This window comes from Anolis carolinensis, chromosome 1 (assembly GCF_035594765.1).
Source record: "Anolis carolinensis isolate JA03-04 chromosome 1, rAnoCar3.1.pri, whole genome shotgun sequence".
NCBI classification, from domain to species: domain Eukaryota; kingdom Metazoa; phylum Chordata; class Lepidosauria; order Squamata; family Dactyloidae; genus Anolis; species Anolis carolinensis.
Window position 1 is genome coordinate 270,737,028 of NC_085841.1, and position 15,441 is coordinate 270,752,468.

General features: G+C 36.1%; 1 protein-coding gene across 13 annotated transcripts in view; it reads left to right on the forward strand.

Annotated features, from left to right (window-relative positions):
* The window catches only part of plekha7 (pleckstrin homology domain containing A7), a 197,015-nt gene that overhangs the window by 84,293 nt on the left and 97,281 nt on the right, over positions 1-15,441 (forward strand). For 12 of the 13 annotated variants that reach the window (XR_010004853.1, XM_062976390.1, XM_062976511.1 and 9 more), the window contains one exon: positions 7,028-7,111. The exons of the other annotated variant lie outside the window; for it this stretch is intronic. Coding sequence is in view for 11 of the 12 variants with exons in the window: in XM_062976390.1 (XP_062832460.1) it covers positions 7,028-7,111 (84 nt within the window). In the remaining variant the exon portion in view is untranslated. The remainder of the gene's footprint in view (positions 1-7,027; positions 7,112-15,441) is intronic. 13 annotated transcript variants of the gene reach the window in all.

A 15,441-nucleotide genomic window follows, 5' to 3' on the forward strand; every position in this document is an offset into this window, starting at 1 on the left:
TTATTGCTCCTATGCAAATGTATATTTGCAGCATTTTACTCTCACTTTTTCTATTGTGTTCATACAATCCTCTGTAAATCTGGAGAGAGATTAGTGGTCCCCCCCCCCCCAAATATTGAAATTTTGAGGCAGGTCACTGTAACAACAAATGGTGGGGCTTATCTCTGAAGGGGATGAATCTGCCTATTGGGTTGAGGGGATCGACTGCTCTCATGGTGCAGGACAATTATCTGGTTCTTAACATCAGTAAGACCAAGAAGCCTATAGTGGACTACAGAAAGAAGAGACCAGAAATCCAGCCCTTGGTCAATTGGAGTGGATGGCCAGTTTCAAGTTCTCGGGTGTCACTGTTAAGGAGGATCTGACCCGGGGCACCTATCCGGCCACGCTGGTTAAGAGGACCCAGCAGAGACTGTACTACCTGAGACTTCTAAGGAGTCAACAACTACATGAAAAACTGTTGGTGACTTTCTACTGCTGTGCTATATAGAGTTTCCTAACCTACTGCATCAGCACATGGTTTGGTAACTGCACAGTTGCAGAAAGGAAGGCACTCCAAAGGGTCACCACTACTGTACAGAGTCATTAATTGCCCTCCTTCCCTCTTTGGAAGAACTTTATAGGTCCTGGAGCCTTAAGAAAGCTCAGAGTATTCTTGGGGATCCATCTCACCCAGCATATTCTTTTTTTGAATTATTGACATCTGGCAGATGGTACAGGGTGACAACAACAAGGATAAACAGACTGAGAGATAGCTTTTATCCTAGGGCTGTGGCTATGTTGAACTCCATGGTTTCGCATTGATGTGGCATTGGGGTCTGTGTGGTGGTGGCTGGACTGCAGAGAGATGGATGTGTTGTTTTGTGATGTGTGCTGGAGAAGGCATTTAATTTTGTTGTGTAATAGTACAATGACAATCAAGCTATTCTATACTTTACTTCCTGATTTCAAACGTTATTGCTTGTAAGTTGGAATGTAAACGTTGACTCTTGCTATCGGATATTTCGGTTTCCATATGGAATTCTTTAATCCATGAAATTGCCCCCACTCCAGATTTTAAAAGTGATCATGATTCAGAAGGCGACGGATTCTCTGGAGGAGTTTATATTTTCTGAACATCAGCCATAACACCAACATGCCAAGTATCCCACCTATTGTTATAGCAATTGGTTTTATGTCAGAGCTTAGAAAGTTGCTTTTTTAAAAGCAGTCAGTTCCCTGTAATCATTATAGGGTTTGAAAAATTAACTCATTGCTTTTATTCACTACAGTGTTGAAAAGACGCCCTTTTTTTTTTTTTTGCATTTTTGCTGCTTGTTACTTTTCTACTCCTTTTTGATACTTTAGGGAAAATACATTAAGATTTATAACAGAATGGCCTAAAATATCTAAAATACCCTTCAAAGGGAACTTTGTGGCAAATACAAAAAATTGTTAATTATTGTATCTATGTGGAAACTGCACTTTTACTTCTAATGTTGCTTTTGAAATGTGATTCCATTGCCCTCATTACCCCAAACAGCAACCATGTTATCTCATTTTTCTTTAAAGAAGTATTTTAATAAATTCTGATGGAATCGTACAAGCCCTTCCTTGAAGTAGCATGTTTCATTGAAGCTCTTATAATTGTGAGTGTATAGTATGTCGTCAGAGCTTGATTTCGCTAGATAAATTCATGTTACAAATATTATTTAGATAGACTTACAACACATGCTGGTAGTTTCTGTGTTCTCGTTGGTTATGTGGAAATAATTCAGAATCAACAATCTCATTTTAAATTGGTATGTACATTTTAAAATAAATAATAGACTTAGATACATATTTAAAACAAGTTAATTAAGAGATAATTTCAGTGAATTATCTAGGATGCAGTTTACAGAAACAGGGAAATACAGTTAGCTGTGCACCTTTTTATGCAGTTACATTCAAGCAGTCGGAGTGTAGTATATATTTTTTAGCAATTAACCTTGAGCCATGTAGTAATAATTAACCAACTAGAAAGGAAAGAATTTAAAGTGAGCATGCTGGCAGAAAAGAACAACAGCTGACCTTTCTCCAAAATCAGGTGTGCTTGTTAAAATATACTTCATCCAGATTAAACAGCTCTTCAAAGTATGAGATACTAATTGAATTTTTAAAAGATCTTTGGCGGGTTTTAGACAGACCTTATTACCATTTTCTCATCTTACTTAAGGACTGTTAATCTCTATAAGAAATTTTTAAGCAGCAGATTATTGGCATTTTTATATTTTCCCTTTACTTTTGTTTGTTTCGTATGGATACTGTACATTGAACAAAAATCTTGACATATAAGTAATAGCCACTAGCTGGGAAAAGTTAACTCTTTCCCACAATCTCGTATAATTGCTTGGGAGCACCAATGCTTTTAAGAAAACGGCTTGGGACTAGGTATATCATGTCTCTTCAGATCTTGAGCATTTAATTTCATCTTATGCCCACTTCCTTTTCTTTCGCATTTTCTAACTAGCTGGCATTTTTAGTAGCATTGGCATAGGAAAGATGGTGAAGAAGGGGTGGAAAAAACCAGACTTACCGTTCTAGTTTGAAGGGGTGTTTATGCTATAAAATGCAATAAAGTTTGAGTTGGGAGACAGTGGAATCCTACAAAACCAATTCTACTGTAGACATGTGTTTCTGTCTACCACAGGCAAGATAAGCCTGCCTCACCAATTACTCCCAGTATGTTTTTTAAAAAGCATAGATCTATCACTTTGGTCACCAAAATGAAATTCATAAGAAAGATAGAGACTGATGAAAGAAAATAATAATCTCTAGATGTATTTTGGAAAAAGCTTTCAAGCAGTATCCAGAAGATTCATAGCGGTTTTGCCTAGTTATGTAAAGCTTACCAAACCTGGCTGTTTTATTTAGTGTGTGCATATTATCTGCTATAGATAAAATGTTTCATGGAACATGTTGAATTGCTTTGTTTTTGCGGCATAGAAATCTCTTCCTATTGTTTCCATGATATTTCTGCCTCTGGTACCAAACTATCTACAAGTCCTAGGAACACATTTGCTTCTTTAATAGAGATTATATCTGTATGTTAATTCATAAAATAATTAAACATATGCAATAGTACCTGTTTTGAAAAATAATTGTCATGCATAGCCAAGTGAATCTGGCTGCAAATATTTTCTGGGGTTAATAGCACACTGGCCTTCTCCACAGAAGTTGGCTGCACAGTAGTCATAGCTAATTCAGAATTCCATTCACTAAAAGTCAAATCTATATTCAGGAAACAAATGTTGGCAGCAGCATTTCATATCACTTAGAACTGCACAGCTTGCGTGGTATGACATTTATTATGTGGTGCAAAGTTTTTTTCTGTCTTGAGAATTTCAGGTTCATTTTGAAAAGAAATCTGTAGACATCATTCTTGGACATATACATGTAGGATTGATTGGCTTTTGAAAAACCCAAAACCAGTTTGTCTTGTCAAAAATGGCAGTATAGTATCTGGCACAATTCTGCCAGTTATTTATTTATTTACAATATTTATATCTCGCCTTTCTCTACCCCGAGGAGGACTCAAGGTGGCTTACAAACGGCACCGATGTATGCAGTGCCTTGGGCATAAAACACAGACATGAATAAAATTATTAAAATTATTTATCTTCCTTCCTGTCATAAAATGACTAATAATTGCAACATTCAAAATCTTTCATTAAAATGTAAAACAGGCTTTAAACAGGCTTAAAATGCAATCTAAAATACATCAATAAAAACAATGTTTTTAGTAAAATACAGTCAAAGAAAAGGATTTTGCCTTTCCTGCGGTTTCTGTGCTCTTCCTGTATTGCCCTATATCATTGTGCATCCATACCTATAATACTATATACAGTTCTAGGGCATTTCTACTCTACACATGTATAGCTCTATAATGCCACTTTAACTGCCATAGCTCCGTCTTATGGAATCCTGATATTTGTAGTATGATGAAGCACTAGAGCTCTCTAGCTGAGAATTATTCATACCTTTCCCTAAACTGCAAATTTCAGGATTTTGCTGAAATAGGATATTGCTGCAGTTAAGAGTCAAATAACAACTGTATAATATTCTATTGTGGAAAGTCCCCTGGTCATTGAAGTTTTAAAAAAGAAAGCTACCAGGGGTGACTGAAATAATTGGGCAGAAACAATTCTCCTGTGCTGAAATATTGCAGAGTGTGGATCTGTTTAGCTTAGAAAAAGATAAGGGAATGCTGGACAATGCTGCATAGAATTATACATGGTGCAGAGAAAGTAAACAGAGCAAAAATTTTAATGCTCAGAGCCAGTATAAACTGTTGGAGCTAAATGGTGAAAGGGGCAGGATAGATAAAAGGAAACACTTCTTTACATAATGGGTCATTAAATTGTGAAATTTACTACCAAAATGTAGCTATTGGTTCTAACTTGCATGGCATAAAAAGAAGATAAATTTATAGATACAAGATACTGCCTGTGGTACTAAAGATAACATGTAGCCATTGGTGTTGTTATACTTAAGTCTTCCCATAGACCACTTATTAACCAATGTGTGAACAATGTGTGAATCAGAAGCCTTTTTCTGATCCAACACAGCTCTTGTGTACTTATTAGTACTACTACTTGCTCTTTCTGTAGCAGTCCTGGCCAATTCCCTCCTCCCCCCCCAAATTCTACAAAACCTAAAATTTGAAACAGAGTATATACAGTGGGTTGCTGTGAATTTTATAGGCTGTATGGCCATGTTCCATCAGCATTTTCTCCTGACATTTTGCTTGCATCTGTGGCTGGCATCTTCAGAGGTTCTGTTGGCAGTGAGGCAAGTGGAGTGTATATACCTGTGGAATGTCCAGGGTGAGAGAAAGAACCCTTGTCTGTTTAAAGAAAGTGTGAATGTTGTAATTCGCAAGCTTGAATTTTGTTAGCCATAAAATCAATCAGAGAGAGTATATGCATAAAGGTAGCCTGATCTTTGTTGCCTAGAGGCATGCTTATTGTCTGGAGTACTCCTGTTTCCGAATGGTATTCATTATTTACTGTCTTGATTCTGGTGTTTTTTAAATATTGGTAACCAGATCTTGTTCATTTTCATGGTTTTCTCCTTTTTGTTGAAATTGTCAACATGCTTATGGATTTCAATGGCTTCTCTGTGTAGTCTGACATAACAGTTGTCAGAGTGGTCCAGAATTTATGTGTTCTCAACTAATATTCTGTGTCCAGGTTACTTTGTCACGTGCTTTGCTATAGCCGACTTCTCTGGTTTAATTAGGTTGCAGTGGCTTTAGTGTTATTTGATTCGTGTCTGGGTGCTGTGTTTAGTGGTCCCTATATAGACTTGTCCACAGCTACGGTAGACTCCTGTACTGGTTAGGGTATATACACTTTTTTGTACCACCCCAACAATATTAATTTTAATTGCTACTGTATCAGATTGAGTATCTTCCAAAATGTTTTAATCAAAATGTATGAACAATAGTTCATAACATAATATCAGTTTGAAAAAGTAGGCAAGAAATTAGAGAGATTTTGTTTAAATGAAAAGCCTCTTTTTCTGCGCTCTATCTACACTGTAACATTAATATAGTTTGATGCCCTGGTTCAGTGCTATGGAATCATGGGATTTGTTGTTTTATAATGTCTTTAGCCTCAGCCAAATAGTGCAGGGGACCCACCAGACCACAATTCATATGATTCCATTGCATCGAGCCATGGAAGTTAAGTGATCCCAATTTGCATTAATTCTATAGTGTAGATCAGTGTGGTTTGGCCCATGGCCCGCATGCGGCCCACCAACTCATTTTTGTTGGCCCTTGCCCTTCTTACTGGAAAAATATTTTTAATTTAACATTTGGAAAAAAATCATTTACCCTTCTTACTGCTTCAAGTTTTTAAGAATTACTTTTCTTTCTGGAATGTCTCTGCCCCTCACGTTCCAATACTAAAGTTTGATTGGCCCCCGCGTAACTAAAGGTTGGACCACACTTGTGTGGATGAATCCCTTGTGATATTTAATTTTTTTTTCACTTTATACCTCACAGTAAAAAGCATTGATTACATATTTTTTCTGAAACTCAGGATGGTAACTGCTCTAATAGTGCTTATATGTGGTCTTGAATCAACTTTATATCTACTGTTGCTTTAATTAGAGTTTTTCATTTAAGTAATTCAAGTATAATTCAAGTGTAAGTAATAAAATAACAAATTTCCTTTTTCAGGTGATGGCAATATAGTTGGTTGCAATAGAGGTACCAAGTATAAATGAGACGATGGTTAATTTTTAAGCACAGCATTTTAAGGGAGGGGAAGAGAGGACTCTAAATTAATACCTTTTTAGAACTTGGAAAAAATACATTTTGAAACACAGCTAGCCATGATGACTTGGGACTCACATTTTGTGTTTGTTCTGCTCAGAAACATGCATTGAAATTGTAAGATAAAAATGGAATTCAGCTTCAAACACCTATTGAAAAAGCAACTGTTCATATAAATTTTCTCCAGTCTTGATTTTTCTCATTCTTGTTTCTTTTATATTGGCAATTAGAAAGCTTTAATTAGTTGCTATTTAAAAACAAATTGATCTTGCCATTATACCATATTATATATATACTTAAATTGAACTTTTTGTTAATTTCATTGTTACCCCACAGTATATAAATTTTACAAAATAAACACAAAAATGACACAACCTGTCTTAAAGAAAGAAACTATACTGAATGTGTACTTTTTTGAGTATTTTATCTTCCAAGCACAAGAAGACAAGTCTCTTACATGCACTTTTTGTTTCTGATAAATATCAGAAAAGTATGTAACCAGTAACTACATTTTTGGAGTTAAAATATGCTAGCCTTCTCTGTGAGGTTCAACTAACCTGTGACAAAACAAATGAAAGTATCTCCTCCTTTTGGTGTATTGCATTATACATTATGTCTTGCAAGAGCAGGAGCATGTCAGAAGAAGTAATATATTTGAAAAATTCTTACATTCTGACACCTGTCTGGTGGCTTTGGTATTAAATCACATTTTGATTTTTGTTTCAGCCACAACCAGCAGTCTACAACATTTAGGCATCCTGTGACTGGCCAGTTTTCTCCAGAAAACATAGAGTTTATTTTACAAGAGGAGTAAGTACAAGATTTGTCTTCCTGTTTTTCTCAAAGCAGACATTTGAATATGTGTGTTTATGCTGTTTATGCATTTATGTTGAATGCAAAATCCTCATAAGTACAGAAGCTATGTTTCATACCTCCCTTTTGGACTGATACTAAAATAGTTTTAGAAGTAGTGACACTAATGATACCTGTCTGTCTCAGTTCAGAAACTGTGGTATCATTTCTTTGTTAGAATGGGGAAAATCCTTTCCAAAGAGTGCTTTTAGACTAGATGTTTTTCCATTTGCAACTTTGCTGCTGCTATATCCTCCTGCAGATGTAGGAAGATGTTCTGAATCATTTCTGTACAATTTCATGACAGTGAGTTTCCTCCAGGGTGTTTCCTCACTGTTACAGCCTCCTTCATTTTATTTGGCATTTTCTCCCATTTGGTTTTCTATGATCCCTGTGTTCTCTCCAGGAATGCCTTCAGTTCTCTAATGCATTGACGAGACACAATACATACCTGTGGTACACTGATCTTACCTTCCAAGAAAGCTAGCAATTTGTATTTGCTGCAGGTGTAATGGCAAAAAGTCAAATGTTGCACATACATTGCAGCAGACAATTACGGATCCTGCTGCCTCCATCTCTGCAGTTATTTCTCTACCCTTGTTCCCTTCTTTAGAGTTGGATTGTTCCTTGGTCTTTCCTGTATTTCATATTTCACATTTATATTCCTATTACATGCAGTGCACTTTAGACTTTTCTTTTGCAACTAAGCATATCAGCAGATGAAGGTACTTTTGACTTGATTCTTGTTGTGTCATTGGACACATGACTATTCATTCTTAAATAATGGTTATATGAGTGCCTTCCAACCTAGGAGTCTCATCTTTCAGCACTATCTCTTGCTTCATTTTGGTTTGTCTTATTGTTGAGGTTTTGAGGTAGGAGAGATTCAGAAATTTTTTAAACATTGCCCGTTTCAATGCAATACTAACAAAAGTTAACTGAAGTGCCATTGTCTCTGATAAACCCTCCACCAATGTCATATCCCACCAGTGCTGTTCCTCAGTGAAAGTTTGTCTGACCTAGGACTCTTTCTAGATAGCAATTCTATCATCAGCATTGCCTCTTACCACACAGGTGAGCACAATCCCACTACAATGGAAAGGTAGTTTCATGATAGGGCTTGGTGTGATTGTTTCATAATGCAGCCCCACATGCTGTTGTAAATACTTCTGTTTAAAAACAGATGGAAGAAGACTGGAAAGTAAATTGTGTTGCTATTAATGCCATTGCATGTTTTTGCAATTAGATAGTGGTAGGAGAAGAAATGTCCCTATGCTTGGTTTACCTGTTTAAAAAGGAACAGTCAAACAAAAGTCATGGGAATCTAGGAAGAAAGCATGTTGATTCAGTGCTGCTGCAGGAATAAATCTAGTAACTACTTAATTCCTATTTAATTGCAGGTATTCTGCATTTCTTGCTGCAGTTGTACACACATAGCTCTCACAATCAAACAGCTGAGCAGGGGAACTAAACAGGGATGCCCCCTTTCCCCAGCCCTATTCTCATTGGCCATTGAACCCTTAGCAAACTCAGTAAGGAACAACCCAGCTATTAAAGGTTGTAAGGTGGGCAAGGAAGTCATCAAGATTAATCTATATGCTGACAATGTTATGATAATTTTAGGGGAGGTGGAGGAGTCACTACAATCAATAGTCAGAACAGTCAAGGATTTTGGTAAAACTTCAGGCCTCACAATTAATTTAGGAAAATTAGAGATTCTATATAAAAATCTAACATGGGAAGAACTTCAGAAGATTCAAAACATCATGGGAATAAAACTGGGGAATAAGAAGATGAAATACCTGGGAGTAGATATATCAAAAATATCAATAATATTATACTAATGAACTATCATTTATGGAAAAATATGAGCAAACAAATCATTTCATGGGGAAAGAAATTTTGAGATATATCCACAAGGCTAAAAATTTACAAGATGAAGATCTTGTCCAAGTTCCTATTCTTGTTCCAAACCCTCCCGGTGAATATCCCTACCAATTTGTTGAAGAAGTGGGATAACTCTTTCAAAAACGGGTAGTGGGAGAAAACAAAAACAGAATTGCTAACTTCCTATATTATAGTAAACAAGAATTGAGTGGATGGGGGGCTCCCTCGTTGGGAATATACTATGAGGCAAGTCAAAAAGCGAAGTTACTAGAATTCGAATTGGAAGGGTTAAAAAATGGGTGCAAATAGAAAAGGAAGCAAATAATTGGCAAAAGGGAACGTCAATGAGAGAGAGAATAGATAGAAAAGACCTAAAGAACATAAAAGCAGGCCCTTGCTTAACAATGTTGTCAATCTGGAAAAAATGGCAAATTAAATTACAAATAAATAAAATTAACCCTTTCCCATTAGAAACATTGGAAAATAAGGACAAGACATTCAGGAATATAATTAAGGCACTGAAGGAAAATGGTATTAAAAGGATTGGGGACCTCATGGACCCCAATGGAGAAATATTAAAGTGGGATAAAATAATAGATAAATGTGGCCAAGGGAACTGGATAGCATGGTTAGGTCTGTCCAGTAAAGCTCAGGCCATGAAAAGAAGAGAAACAGGTGAAACCCCACTGGATAGAATAATTAAAAGGAAATTAGAAATAGATAAAGGAATGACTGGGCTATGGTATCATGAACTAATTACCTTAACTTATAATACAAAAACAACGCTTATAAAGAACTGGAAACAGGGAAAAAAACTTTACTGAGAAACTAATCGGGTCTTGGATCAATAATATTAATAAAATTAATCATATAAGGATCAAATAAACACAAAGGAAAATAATCTCTAAATGGTATAGAACCCCCCTCCAGTTAGCTCATATAATGGGAAATACTTCGAACAAATGTTGGCACAAATGTGGGGGAATAGGTTCATTCTCCCACATATGGTGGGACTGTAGAAAAATTCAAATCTTTTATAGTAAAATAAGAAAAGAAATGGAAGAAATAATAGGGGAAGAATTAATATGGGACAAAGCCAGATATATGTCTCTCACAATAAAGGTAAGGGACGATAACAACAATTGGACTGAGATCCTAAAATAAATGACAGCCACAATACAAGCCACGATAGCCCGAGGATGGAGAGATGAGACAAAATGGGACGTAGAAACTTGGTGGTCTTATATATCAGAATATATAATTAATGATTTCATTAATCAAAGGAAAAGAAAATATACAAATAGCCTAAAAGAACAACACTGGTTCAGGAAATGGTCAATCCTAATCAGAGCCGGCCCTAGGTATTTTTCAAGTGTAGGCGAACAGAATTTTGCCCCCCCCCCCCAAAAAAAACCAATCACTGAAAAATAAAAGCGTTGGATAAGAGAAAATGTTTAATAATAAGGAGGGATTAAGGAAAAGCCTATTAAACATCAAATTACATTAAGATTTTACAAATTAAGCACTAAAACATGTTTTACAACAAATCAACAGAAAAAGCAGTTCAATACCTTGCGGAGGCAGGCCGCAGGAGACAGGAGTTGCCTCAATGGTGCCCCCAACAAGATAGTGCCACAGGCAACTGCCTAGTTGGCCTGGTGGTTGAACCACCTCTGGTCCTAATTGACAAAATAGATGGAGACAAAAGATACACTACCTTGAGCCAGGCGTTCCACACGGTTAAAATGATACAATGATAATATATTGAATTGCTGTTCCAGCGGGGAGGAGGGAACGGGGGGAGGGTGATACATTTCAAAGGATCATTTAAAATGTCATTTAAGCATTATTTATTTATTTATTTATTTACAGCATTTATATTCCGCCCTTCTCACCCCGAAGGGGACTCAGGGCGGATCACATTACACATATAGTCAAACATTCAATGCCTTTTAACATAGAACAAAGACAAACAAACATAGGCTCCGAGGTGCCTCAAACTCATGACCTCCTGGTCAGAGTGATTCATTGCAGTTAATTGCAGCTGGCTTGCTCATCCGCCTGTGCCACAGCCCGGGCCTAGTTACTTTTGGTATTATGTATATTGTAATAAGACATGCATCACAAAAAATTTGTTAATTGTTGGAATGTATAAAATAAAAATTAAAAAATAAAATAATAAAAAGCCTAAAACAAACAAACAGCTGAGCAGCCATGGCATGGCAAAGTTAGTATTTTAATTTTTTTTTTTTTTTGCACCATCCCACTGTGGAAGGTCTCAAAAAATCCCAAAACTGCCTCTCCAAACCAGACATACAATAATAAATCTTCCTTGTTAATTTATCATGCTATGCTATGGTATGAAAGTCCTTGTCATTTGCATAATTTAAGAAATAATATGTAAACAGCAGATTGTATTACTCATAGTTCATTGTACATCTTGTCACTGGTTCTTACTGCCTAGGATGTAATCTTTCATATACTGCTTCTTTCTAGTGGTGTTTGAGATATCGAAAAAGCATAGGAGTGAGGCATGTAATCTACAGTAGTGACAAAGTAAGAATGCATCAGGAGGCTAGACATTGACACTGAAACTGACAATAATCTCAACCAGAATTCCCTCAAAGATACATGCCAGATCTCTCACTAACTGAACATTTGAAAGTCTGCTTCATGGAGAAAGGGTGATAGGGTCAGTGAAATGCAAAACAATGCTGAGTACAATTCATGAGACATTTTATGTGCCATCTCTGCTGAAATTAATGGAAAATGCACAAAAGCATTGACTCTTTGTTTCATACAGTATTTTCAAGCATTGGCAATTATTTTACAAGGCATGGATGCTAACAAAAATGTGATGTGTATATTCTCTGGATATAGCTAACAAAAGGAGTCCCGGTGGTGAAGTGCGTTAAAGCACTGAGCTGGAGACTGAAAGGTCCCAGGTTCAAACCCCAGGAACGGCATGAGCGGCCACTGTTAGCTCCAGCTCCTGCCAACCTAGCAGTTCGAAAACATGCCAATGTGAGTAGATCAATAGGTACCGCTCCGGCAGGAAGGTAACGGTGCTCCATGCAGTCATACCAGCCACATGACCTTGGAGGTGTCTACGGACAACGCCGGCTCTTTGGCTTAGAAATGGAGATGAGCACATGACTGGACTTAACGTCAGGGGGAAACCTTTATCTTTATAGCTAACAAAACCCCCAAAAATTAAATAGAGCATTCAAAATGATTAATTGACCAGGTAAGGACAACGGCAAATAAAACATGCTTATGTAAACTATCATATGGTGTGTCCTGACAGAAGTTGATTTAACAAAATAATAGAATATTTTTCTCTGATGTAAAGGAAACAGGAATCAATATAACTCTAGTACCCTGTTTCCCCTAAAATAAGACATCCCCAGAAAATAAGACCTAGTAGAGGTTTTGCTGAATTGCTAAATATAAGGCTTCCCCCGAAAGTAAGACCTAGCAAAGTTTTTGTTTGGAAGCATGCAGGATTGGTAAATGTACATACCATAGATTGTTGTACATGGAAATAAAGGTAGTAACAAATAATAATAATAATAATAATAATAATAATAATAATAATAATAATATGATAATAACTTTATTCTTGTATCCCACCTCCATCTCCCAGAAGGGACTCAGGGCAGCTTACACAGGGACAAGCCCAACAACGACATAAATTTACATACGAACAGAAATTTAAAACAATAATTTAAAAACAGTATAGCAATAAAATATAATATAGAAATTCTGGAAAGGATTCACAGTTTGGTTATGCTGGTTTGTGATGACAGCTACTGTACAGTAGATAATAAATTTTCATTTTTAAAAAATTCAACCATAAATGTGAATTCTTCTTCATGGAATAGTAAGACATCCCCTGAAAATAAGACCTACCGCCTCTTTGGGAGCAAAAATTAATATAAGACACTGTCGTATTTTCGGGGAAACAGGGTAGTTACATAAGGCAAATTATTCAAAAAGTTTATGGACCCTACTGCAGGCTATTATTAAAGAGCAGTGCAACCTACTTCAAACAAACAAACAAACAAACAGAAACAAAATGGAATGTGTTCATACTAATTTGACATTTTTTTTAAAAAAATGTCATTTAGAACAAATCTTTTTCTTTAAAAACCTCACGTTTTGAGTTACGAATCAGCTGTGCTGTTGAGTTTTGAGAAATCATTATGTGACTCAAGTAGTTGTTAAAGGTTAACATGTAGTTGGTTTCATGACACCGATTGTCATCTTCACTAGCTGTTTTCCTCTGATAGTTTGTTCTAATGAACAATGACCTAAGAATTGCCCTAAAACTCCCTATTTCATTTGTTCTTTGACTGAATACCAGCACTTACATCCAGAGAAATCACAGCAGCAGTTGTGTTTTAGAAAAAGGTACAGTAGAGTTTCACTTACCCAACATAAACGGGCCGGCAAAACGTTGCATAAGTAAAAATGTTGGATAATGAGGGATTAAAGAAAAGCCTATCAAACAGCAAATTACATTTTGATTTTACAAATTAAGCACCAATCATTATATTTTACAGAAATTGACAGAAAAACTGTTTGATACACAGTAACATTATGTATTTATGAATTTAGCACCTAAACATCACAATGTATTGAAAACATTGGCTACAACAACATTCACTACCAAAAAAAGACTACAAATAAAGATACAATTGCATAAAATGAACTTACAGTAACAACCTTGTCAGAAGTTAAATCCGTAAAAAGTTCAGTCCTGTGAAGTTTAAAAAAATCTGTGATCCTCGCCTGAAGAAAAACAGCTGTGGATCCGGGTGGGAGTCAAATTGCATTGGATAAGACAGAACGTTGGATAAGTGAAGGTTGGATAAGTAAGACTCTATTGTAGTTACTAATGTGTAACTAACTTTTTCTACCCCTGGAAAATGAGGATAAACTTTAACCAACAGATGTAGGTGTCTATTGTAAATTACATATGTAAGACATACTGTGTGACATGCTTATTTTTCTTTAGCATGTTGTGGTGATATTGTATGAGCCTGAATGCACTGAAAGGTAAAAAGTTTTTTTAAACTGACAAACTGAGTTGGCATTTAAATGCAAAATGTGTTCTCAGTAGTTTGTAAAGGTTGTGAAAATAACTCTCACTGCATAAAAACTTAATTAAGTTTTATTAAGTAGATGTGTTCAATTAAATTTAAATTTAACCAGCATGTTATGGCTTGATTCTGCAAGAGATAACTGACATAATGTGGCAACATTTTCTGTTGACAGAATTAAGCATCTTCCTTGTCCTTCAAAGACCTTTTCCTTTTAATCTGCTTTCTTCCTCTGAGACCAAACAATACTTCATTGTTGTTGCCTCTTTTCTCTTTCTGGCCTGCTTCTATGAGACGAATAGTCACCTTTCCTGTGGTATAATGGAATTAAAGGTTTGGTTACAAAACTGCAAAGCGGATTTTGATTTTTAATTGATACGGTGCTTTAAATAATGCAGTCTATCTTATCTTTCCACTTCATATGGATAACTAATATGCTGCATCAAAACATCTTGGAAGTTGGTACTGGATTATTGGAATATTTTTTTTTAAATGATTTTTATTGAACAATTTTCAAGAAGACATATAAAACATAACTAAACACAGGGTTAGAGAGGGGGGGAGGTGTGCTGTGGAAGAAAAAAAAAAGGGGGGGGGAGGGAAAAGGTGAGCGGAGAGAAGGAGGGGGGGAATTTGTCAGACTTCCATTTTCATCAGTACCGGTTCAATACACCATGAGTTCTCTATTTTTCCGTTTACTCTGGGTGGATTTTTTCGGAACAAAATTTGGTTTTCTATTGATTTTAGTTATTACGATTTCCTAATTCTTTTTTTTTTCTCTATAGTCCTCGTATACCTTCCAATCGGTCTGTTTAATTGGTTTTCCTTTATGTTGTCTCAGTAAGAATGTTAATGTGTCCATATCATAAATGTCCTCTAGCTTCTCAAGCCATTGTTCCGTGTCCGGTATATCCTGCGTTTTCCACATTTTCGCAAATGTTATTCTTGCTGCCGTTATCATATAGGTAAACAGTACGTCTTCGTTACGATTAAAGCATGTGTCTTCGTCCGTGATTCCTAAGAGAAAGTACTCTGGTTTTAAGGGAAAGGTCTTTTTCAGCATTTTTTGTATTTCCGAGTGGATTTTTTTCCAAAATTTTTGGGTTTCCTCACACGACCACCATACATGATAGTAAGAGCCTACTATGTTTTTACATTTCCAGCAGTTGTTTTGCACGTTTTTATACATCAACCCCAGTTTTTCTGGTGTGATGTGCCACCTGTGGAACATTTTCAGCCAGTTTTCTTTTAAATCTAGCGAGTAAGTGTAATTTTGCTTCTGGTTCCAGATCTGCT